The following is a 10396-nucleotide window of genomic DNA, read 5'->3' on the forward strand; positions in this document are numbered from 1 at the left end:
TTGTCCTGAAGAATTATGTAAGTTTGATTTTTGTCCCCTGACCTTCGGGGTGACAACAAACCCAAGTGCGTGGAGGTCGCCCTTTCGTTTTTGTTTCGTGTCCTGCGTGTGAGTTACTGACAGATAACAGGACGAGTTTAATCCCAACACACTCACGCTGGTGTGGCAGTCTGGCCACGTCCCGCCACCAGGCTGAATTCAAATACCTAGACTGATTGCCCTGAATACCAAAGAGATGTGGTAATCAGGGCTCAACATGTGGCGGGGAGACCTGTTGTTTGCAGCTTCATAATAGCGTGTGTTTGCCGTGGTGCTGTTACCTTGGTTACTGTTAGGGAGCTTCGCCATTGTGCGTGACCTAAATATAAGTAACACCAGCATTTAATTGAGAGCATGCTGGACTTAACCCTTTGAATGCTGATGATAATATGCCGTCACTTCATTTGAGTAACCCAGGACAGTTTTACTATGGACAAATAACGATGCAGACACAAAATCATTCTTTATGCTGTCAGAAAGTTTTTTTTCGAATTTATACTTTAAACATATTCCAGACATTTTATTTATTTTGAAAAGCCATAGCAGTCGCAGTCAAAGGAGTGACAGCCAAACATTTGCTCTGAAAAACATTCACGCTGTCAGCAAAGTGAAACACAACAATCGTCTAGGACATCTTTGTAACCTCTGTTGCCCCTTCACAGCCTGGAGAACTTCAAACAACGTATCCTGCGGAAAAGAGAACAGTGGCGAGAAAGGAGGCAGTCCACAAAGGGTCTGAAGGATGCCGCACGCAAGGACTCTAAGGAGGATCAGCCAAAGGACGCTACCATCAAGCCATCTGAAGACCGTGAGTGTTCATCCTAAGATCTGGAACTTCTATGAGGAAGACTGATGGGGCACTTGCTTTTGTTACATGGGCAAGGGAACAGATATAAGTATTTAGACTATTTCATATTAAATTTATATTGGAACATGCCATTACCTTTAAAATCTTTTATTTATGTTGTTGTATGTTGTGCTTAGCTCTCATGAGTGACTTGTAGTCAGAAAATATAATGCCTGTCTCGTCACTGTCAAAACTCAGCTGACCTTTACAATGTCAGAATTAGGATGTGAGAAATTTGCCATATCTGTCTCATCAGTGCCAGAACTCAAGTATTTTAGGCAGAGTGTCAAGAATTCACATGTCACCTTTATCATATCAGTTGTGAAGGGTAAAGGAACCCTGTTCTGCAAGTTTTTACCTAAATACCAGCACAGTGTTTGAACTTTGAAGTATTAAATAAATCTTGTATTAACTTATATGTTTCAACTACTTACTTTCTTTTCTTAACTGGATGGATGTCAGATCATCAGGTTTATACATAACTGTCACTCTCTCTGTTAACATTATTTTTAAGCTGATTTTGTGCTTAAACACTGGAAACAAACTTGAGGACATTGTGGAGATGTCATACAGAATTTGTGTAACTTTTGATACATTAAGCCTTTTTTATTGCCCTAGGCTGAAAGGTTCTCTTACATACATACTTAAGAATTTGTCAACCTTCATGTTTAAGAATTATATACTCTCCTCAGATCCTGCCCCTGCCTTGGACAACAAACTATACCGTTGGTTTTCGCTTCGGAAAAGTGTCAACTACGACGTTGAACGCCGGAGCAGCACCATCGCAAACACCGAGCGCACCAGCTCCTACACGGCCACTGCCAATGGCACCAACGGAGTCACAAACAACAGGATGCCAAAGCTCTTGGAAGAGGCGGACTCAGAGCATGGGGGTCTGTTTGCCGAGAACGGAGGGGTGTTTACCCACACCTTCCAGCGCAGACACCAGCCTCCAGCTCTCCCCCCAATGCCTCCAAACCTGAGTCCTGAGCAGATCAAGAGACGGCACATAGTTGCCTCTATAGTTCACAGTGAGAACAATTATGTGGCAACCCTCCAAAGACTAGTCAATGTGAGTAGTCACATAAGTACACATGTGTAATTTGAGGCTCAGTATCAGAATTCAATGGACTTGCTTTTATGGAAGAATAGGTTATATATAATTAAAGTAATATCAGTATCTAGTCACTGCTTGCTTGCAAATCTTGCTCTCATATATGTTATTTGTTTTCAACCTACCATGTTTAAAGATTCTTGCTCAAACTTTCGAATTCTAACATTTTGGATAATTTGCTGTCATTCATAGGATTTTAATCTCTACAATAGACAATCCTTCATATTGCTATTTATGTTGAAAGTCATAAAAGTCCTTATTTATACTGAAAATCAGTAGAATTGTTTAGAAATTTTACATAACCCAGGTCAAGTAAGACATATTTTTCCTTTGAATGATACTCACCACTGGCCTTCCTCCTTCCCTCAGGAATACAAAAAGCCACTTGAGGACTCCAAGCCGCCAGTTGTGAATGCAGCCAAACTCACTACGCTGTTCCACCGGGTGTCGGAGATCCTGCAGTGCCACACGCTGTTCCGCATTGCCCTGGCCGAGTGTGTCCGCCAGTGGGACCGAGAGGAGAAGATTGGGGATGTGTTTGTTGCTTCATTTTCCAAAGCTATTGTTTTGGACATATACAGCGACTTTATTAATAACTTTGCTCGTGCCATGGAAGTTGCAAAACAAGAGTCAAAAAAGAAAACTGCATTTGCTGACTTCTTAAAGGTATTATTCATGAATTTTTGTTTTTTTTTATGTTGTGTATCAAACTTTTATATTGATAGGACACACAGTAGTCTAGTGACAATCCATAGCATTTCAAGACAAATTAGTTTCTTACCTGTTTTTGTTTCTTTCTATTTTCTTTCATGTTGAAGTTCATGCAATAAAAAGTTAAATCACTTGGAAAATTACTTGTAAATTTTGACTGAGAAGCAAAATTTATGCTACTAGAAAACTAAGCATATACAGAAAGAATCTAAAATGAATCATACTTCCAGATGCGTCAGATCACCTCGCCTGATCGACTGTCATTCTTTGGACTCATGGTGAAGCCTGTTCAACGCTTTCCACAGTTTATTCTTTTCCTCCAGGTAAGATTACACTCATATAATTTGCTGTCACATATTTATTTTTATAACAGAGCTAACTCTGCAGTGTTTGATTTCAAAGAATGTAAATTTTAGATAAGGACAATCTACTCAGTTTTTTGTTTTTGTTCTGAATTTGAAAAAATTTTTAAGTAATATATCTGCCCCTTCTAGGTATGTAATGAGTTTACCAATTTCCCCTACAGGACCTGCTGAAGCACACTCCACAGGGTCACCATGACAGAATGTCCCTACAGTTGGCTCTCACTCAGCTTGAGTCTTTGGCTGAAATGCTGAATGAGAGAAAGCGAGAGGCTGAGCAGTATCAGGCTTTCCGAGACACACTGAAGCACATTAACACCAAATTTGCCCTGCGAGGAATACAAGAAGGGAACCGCTACTTGCTACGCCAAGATGACGTCTTACAGCTGGTGAGGAAACTGTCTCGTCATGATGGCTCTTGTGTGGAAGTCCCTCAAAGAAATAGCCACAGTGAAGTCTTTACTTGCTACTGTCAATCCACTTCCTTCTTGCACACTCTTGTTCTCTCATTTTCCATCTTGTCTTTCTCTTACTTGATTATAACTTTTACACTCATTTCATTGATTCAGAGCCTTTTCTTGCAGGTAGTGTCAGTCTCATTTGTGTGCTTTTTATGTCTTATCACATAGTCAATATCATTAAGAATTCATAGCATTGTAAAACCATTTGCAAAAGTTTAGTGTCATTCTTACTTTTCAATTACTTGTATGTTACTTTCCTACATAGTTGCTCTCTCTTCATTAGGAATTCAACCAAGGTGGACTCATAACCAAGAGCAAAGCACGCAGACTCTTCCTCACCAACGATCTGATCATGTGTGTCACTGTGGTGCCAAAGACCAATGATGAGTATGGGCAGCAGAATGAACGGCTGTCCCTCAAGTGGGCGTACCCTGTCACGGATGTGGAGGTAAGGCTGAGCCACTCACGCCTCTCTCTTTAGTCTTAGAATATAGTATGTAGCTGTACAATGGTGAAAACTGATACATTATGAAATGCACAGTAAAGTTGTTGTAATGTGTGAAGTATTTGGTTTCCTTTAAAAAAAGTTATAGAAGTACAGACTCCTGTGAACCCAGGTGGCACATGGCAGCATAGGGTTTCCATTGCACACAAATGTCCTGTGAGGAAACTGATCAAGTAGTAGCTGAAGCTTCTTGTCATATTACCAGTTTTACCTCCTTTTAGATTAAATTCTTATGTAAAACTGAAATTGCAAAATAAACTTTAACTTAATGTCAATGAAGGATTTTTCTAACATCCTCCCATTAATTCTCAGAAATGCTCATTATCACCAATATTTTCTATATTCAGATCCAAGACACCACATCCTCCCCAACGCTGAGTCGCCTCCTAGCTTCAGGTGCCAACAAGACAGGCTCCATCAGCACTTCGCGCATCCCTGAAGAGACCCTGGGTTCCAATGTGGACAGTTTGTGCCAAGAAATGAATGATCTCATGCATGATTATGAGGTTGTTGCTAGAATATCCACACTAGTCTCTACACTCAAGGGGACATATGATGTGAGTAGTGCATTTATTTTCTGTGACTTTATACGAGTATATGCATAAAATATGTAAACACTGAAGTGTAAGTACAAACAGTAGAGGTTTTACTGTAATGTTTTGCATCTTTGAATAGGGTCTCACCTTGGAGCATCTACAACAAGTTTCTGGAAGTATTCAGAGAGCATTGCATGTTCGAGATGAGCAAATGGCGTGGGTTGATGCCTGCTGCCTCCAGTTTACTGTCAAGAACAAGGATGGGCGAGAAAAGGAGACATTTACTTTCCAAACAAATAATCCTGTCATCAAGAAAGACTGGATTGTAGGTAAGAATAAAAGACTCCACAACTACCTCCATAGATACATCTGTTGATATACTGGGTTTACATTTCCTTAGCATCATGTTTGACTTCTGTGTTATGTTTCCAGAGCTCCGCTTAGCACAGCTGGCACTCGACAGTTCCAACTCTCCAGCTTGGGATGTGCCAGAGCAGGAGAAGCGACCATCAACTAAAATGCCTCTGTTCGTTAAGTCACTTCCAGTTTTCTCTTCACCTTATGACACCGAGGTAAGGCCACAACTGATAGTCATATTTTATGAAGACCGTGTTTGACAGATCTTTTTTTTGCCAAGTTCTTGCTCAAACTGAGTCACTTATAAGATTTCTTGAAAGTGTACATTTCATTCATAATTAATTTATATAAAAAGGTAACTTGTATATTTTCCAGAAGAAGCTGATTAATTTGCTTGCTGTAAACAGTGGTGACCAGTAGCTAAAGCGTAATTATGATTGACCTCTCCATTTTTTTGCCCTCAGGTGCGGTGTGGGTGCTGCTACACCTTGACCATGGCCAGGCCAAGCCGGCTCTCTGGGACAGGGAGACACCAGACTTACCTGTGGCTGTGCTCCACTGATGGTGTCTCCTCTCACATCACCATCTACCTCATGCAGCAGGTACACACCAAGAGTGATGAAAATATTTTAAAATTTTGTAGCTGTGTTCTGCTTGTAAATTTATCTTATGTCTTATTATACCATTAACATCTAACACCTAATGGCAAGTTGCTTGAGTGTAATACACTGTGCCTGTCCTGCAGGTTGGCCTAAGGGAGGTAGTGCGGGTGGATCTGGTGGAGGTGTGCATCACCTCACTGCAACATGTGCCAGGCATCACCACCACCACTGAGGAGCCTTCCCTGCGTGCCCACACAGTATGGATGGGCACTCACTCACATAGGTATGAACTTACTCATACACATTGTAATGAGCACACAAATATTATGTTACATGAAGGCTGCACATATAGAGAAAGCAGATTTATGGTTTGTTTGATTTTGCTGTTTATTATAATTTCAGTTACTTAAATTTGGATGATAATATAGTCTATTCAATAGAAAATTTAAACATTTTGTGGTATATTTTGAAAAACCAGAAATCTTATGATCATTCAGAATTTTATGCACTATTAACTTAAGAAATTTAATGAATTTCTAGATTATGGTGTTTTGCCAAGTACAGTTCTTAATTTCAAGCTTACTCTTCCAGATTGATAGTGTACAGTGGTCTGGATCCAGAGCGACAAACAGAACTTGGGTCAACAACAGTTCCAGCAGCCATCACCACCATCAAGTATCATTGTGACCAGGTGAGTGACCCTTAGGAGAAAAATAAACCAGACTTATTAATTAGTTATTACACTACTTATTACTAAGAAATTGATATCTTATTCTAAAGTAGGTATGGTGTAAGCTAACATGGTACTTTATTTTCCCACAGGTGTATGTTGGACTCAGCAATGGATGTGTCCAGGTGTATCGACGAGGCTCTGATGGAGGGTGGCAGTTACGGGAGCCTCTCAGCATCAACCTCGGCAACCGGCCTGTCTCTGCCCTCCTGCCCATTAATACTCATGTCTATGCTGCTTGTGGAGACAATGTGCGAGTGGTGGACTGCTTCACTGCTGAAATAACTGTACGTTTCATTCCTACAACATGAAGAGAAATCATAATTTTTCAGTGTAATCATAAAAGACTTCTTTAGAATATGATCTGACATATCCAAACAGAATTTACAAAAAATACAGAGTAGTTATAGGAAAATAGATAATGCATGTGAAGAATAACATGTTTCTCTTTTGTTACAGAAAAAGTTCTCGGTTCATCATGAAGGTGCTGGTGGTGTGCAGCTGATGGCTCACTCAGGCATTGGCCTCTGGATTGCTCAGCAGAACACCTCAACAATCTGCCTCTATCACACAGAGACCTTTCGCCACCTCCAAGATATTAATGTTGCTTCAAACATTAACCGTGTGCTGGGAGAAAAAGGTGTTACTGCCTCAAACATTAGTGTGACTGCTCTCATCGCCTCACGGGGACTCCTCTGGGTGGGAACAAATGTTGGTGTTGCCCTGACAATTCCACTGCCACGGCTGGAAGGTGTACCCATCATCAGTGGCCGGGCAAATGTTAGCTACCACGCTCACAAAGGACCAATCACATTCCTCTTAACCCTACAACCCCATGCCAGGCCACATGCCACACTCCCTGAATTGAGGTCCACCTGTCGGCCATCAAGTCAGGAGGGTCAGTCACAGCAACAAGATGGCTTGAGGCTCACTAACTCGGAGGATGCACGAAGTGCCACTGCAACACCAAATCTCACTGCCCGGCTGGAGAAGCAGCAGAGCGACGGTAGCCTGATCCCACCCAGACGTGTACCTCCTTTGTTGCGACAGCAGTTCAGCTCCCCTGTAATCCTGCGTCGCAAGCCGAGAGATGCCCAGCAGCACATGAGGCGCCTGTCCAAGACTCTTCCCCGAGGACTGGGACTTGGGACCCTAGCAGGCAGCCAGGAATGTGACGTGTATGGCCTGTATGGAGACTTGTTGAATGTTCATGAATATGAAGATGAGCCCATGGTTCCCGGGGAAGGACTCTTGCTGTCCCGGTATGATTCTCTGCGCCGGAGTGATCCAGAATTAGCTGTACCATCTCAGGTCAGCACCCTGGACCGTCGGGTCAGACTCAAAGCCTCTCGACCACGTTCCCTGGACCTGTCAACATGGTCCATGGATTCAAGAGCCTCTTCAGCATGTACCACATCCTCAGGATCAGAAGATGGTAGTGGCAGTGGCATCAACAGTGTCATTACCTCTTGTAACACTTCAAGCCAGCCTGAGTCGGGCAACGTGACGTCCAACAGAACTTCCCGACGCAAGGAGACCGACCAGTCCCGGACCCTCATGACCCTGATGGGTGGCCGAGGCTATGTCAACCTGAGGCTCCACCCGGACGACCCCCACAGCAGCCACACCAATGACAGTGATGCACACGTGGTGGTGTGGGAGATGAAGCTTTAGTCATTCTTTTCTAGTGATCTACGTTAATTAAGCTCATTTTTCTTTATTTTCTTATAGTCCCTGTGCAATGTGATATGTTTTAAGTATGTGCCCATATTTATGATGACATTTAGGCAGATTATTGTACTTGGCCAAACCTACAATATATAATCACCTAAATATATACAAAACCTGAAACGTTAGACTTTTGAGTGAGGGAATGAGGTGCACCATTTACTGGTGCCAGTGTTGGTGAGAATGCTGATCAGTGTTGAAGAAAGTTTTGTGATGGTATCAGTGTTATGGCAATTAAGAGACTTGTCTTGTTCTTATGTTAATAGCAAACCCCCAACACAAGATTCAAGATAAATGTGTAAGTAAAATTATATGCTTGTCAAGATGCTCTATGGAAGAAAATTACTCTATATATTGTAGTAGTTATTTAAGTGTAAATATCAGATGACTGCTATTTTAAATACATTATTTTGGTCAACAAGGCAGGCTTCTGTGCTTGCCATGGAAATACTGCATATAAACATCTAATAAGAACTTGTGATTTACTTACACCTGTTGACAGCAAGTGTTTGAACTAGTTTGAAGCTGGTGTGTCCATACGAATAATGCTTATCTGCCTTAGACAACTCAAAGAAACATTCAGTTGGTTAATAGCACAAGATTCCAGTAATGGCTTTTTGAGTTATAAGCAATTACACTTGAGATAATAGAATATTCAGGGTCACCAGCTAATTTCTTTATACAACTACCGGCAAACAGCACAATATCACCAAGGATATTCAAGTACTGTGGGACCCAGCCAACCATTTATACTCCCGATTCACCAGGAAACGCGGTGAAACGGCAGGACCAGAGTAGATTCAAATAAGTTGTATGTGCATTCTAGAATAGTCGTGGATTAGTATAAATAGTATAAATGGAGTTTGGATAACTTATCTAGCAGACAACCCGAAAGAGAAAAGGCTCGTTGTAATGATCGCCACACAATTATGGTGCTCTTGTCCAGGAATCTTCGAATCCTAGATAATGTTAAACACAGAATTACATCAGTCTTAATAGTGGCTAATCCAGCCAACTGAATGTTCTGATAAACAATACAAAGAGTTCGAGGCTCCGAAATCATTCTTCTGTCTTTATTTGTCTAGTACTAAGTAACAGCGCACAAGTTATATGTTTTTGATAAATGAGACTTAGGAATATATACTGGGAGCCTAGCATTGATAGCGACAGCACTTGGAAATGCGAATTTGGAATTCATTAGATTAAGGTTCGAAACAGACGAAGCAGTGTTTGGAACTTTCGAGGTTTGGTTTGGGTTCCTGCTAGCATCGGAGGGAAGGGCAGTAACCGGCGAGAACTCGGAGAGCGTGGGGGTTCGGCGCTTCTCCAGGCAAGTATAACCGATAGTGTTTGTATATGCATTTAAGCAGCAATGTGTGGTGGAGTACGTGGCGTCAAGTAGTCAAGTGGGTGGAATGTAATGAATGTGTGTTTGTTTAGTGGTAGTGATACTGGGAGTGAGGCCCGAGTGCTGAAACGCCTCGTTGTCTCACCACGACTACTAGAGGTGATCAGGCCCCATATCAAGACTGCTTCTCGTGTTAATAATGTAGGAAGAATCTTGAAAATCTGACACTAGAACCGTAAAAAAAAAAAAAATAATAATAATAATAATAATAATAAAAAATAAGTAAATAAATAAAATAACACACACACACACACACACACACACACACACACACACACATATATATATATATATATATATATATATATATATATATATATATATATATATATATATATATATATATATATATATATATATTGGTCTTCTTGAAAGTACTGGTGATGTGACGAACAAGTGTTTCAGAGGGCAGGTTGGCAGGGGGCGGGGTGTCTCGGATACTTATGCCGCAACACATTTAAGGTTCAATTAGCTGAGGGTGTGTGGGTCACTGGTTCTAAATCACCAGGGAAGACTTGTGAAGAGCCATCGACTCTTGAAAAAAAACTTGATGGTTACGCTGTTTTATGTCCTCTTGTTAGTGGGGTTCACTCTCGAGTCGGGTTGGTGCTGGGGGTTGCGGCAAGGTGGAGTGAGGTTTTGGGTTGAGACTTAGCAGGGTGGGACAATACTGTTAGTGGGAGCAGAGCTATGCATATTGGGTCTGGCTGAGCGGGTTCTGGTGGAAAAGTGCTGTGGCGGATAAAGGGTGTGATGGGGGTGACCTATGACAAAGGGGTGTGGTGTGTGGCAGACCGGGAGATGGATATGGAGGGGACAGGAAAGTGGGGAGGGGGGTGGGGGGGAACGAGGTGGCGCGAGCCGAGGACCGTGTAAGGTTTTAGATCAGTGGCTGGAGGTTTGGAGGATGGGGCGATGTGAGAGTGCTTGTAGCAAAGGATTACAAAGGAACACAAGTAGCAAGACTCCCATCCCGAAGTCATAATTAGGGAACTT

At 41.9% G+C, this 10396-nt stretch overlaps 1 protein-coding gene across 7 annotated transcripts in view; it reads left to right on the plus strand.

Moving 5' to 3' along the window:
• The window catches only part of LOC135107957 (rho guanine nucleotide exchange factor 10-like), a 145546-nt gene extending 137080 nt beyond the window's left edge, over positions 1-8466 (plus strand). For all 7 annotated transcript variants that reach the window (XM_064018436.1, XM_064018437.1, XM_064018434.1 and 4 more), the window contains 14 exons: positions 702-847; positions 1579-1958; positions 2370-2666; positions 2942-3034; positions 3238-3462; positions 3818-3982; positions 4387-4596; positions 4715-4904; positions 5008-5147; positions 5397-5534; positions 5678-5817; positions 6126-6225; positions 6357-6551; positions 6724-8466. In XM_064018436.1, coding sequence (XP_063874506.1) covers positions 702-847; positions 1579-1958; positions 2370-2666; positions 2942-3034; positions 3238-3462; positions 3818-3982; positions 4387-4596; positions 4715-4904; positions 5008-5147; positions 5397-5534; positions 5678-5817; positions 6126-6225; positions 6357-6551; positions 6724-7938 — 3634 coding nt within the window. In that variant the 3' untranslated portion in view covers positions 7939-8466. The remainder of the gene's footprint in view (positions 1-701; positions 848-1578; positions 1959-2369; positions 2667-2941; positions 3035-3237; positions 3463-3817; positions 3983-4386; positions 4597-4714; positions 4905-5007; positions 5148-5396; positions 5535-5677; positions 5818-6125; positions 6226-6356; positions 6552-6723) is intronic.
• Positions 8467-10396: the final 1930 nt, after the last annotated feature.

Source organism: Scylla paramamosain, chromosome 16 (genome assembly GCF_035594125.1).
Source record: "Scylla paramamosain isolate STU-SP2022 chromosome 16, ASM3559412v1, whole genome shotgun sequence".
In the NCBI taxonomy this organism is placed as follows: Eukaryota; Metazoa; Arthropoda; class Malacostraca; order Decapoda; family Portunidae; genus Scylla; species Scylla paramamosain.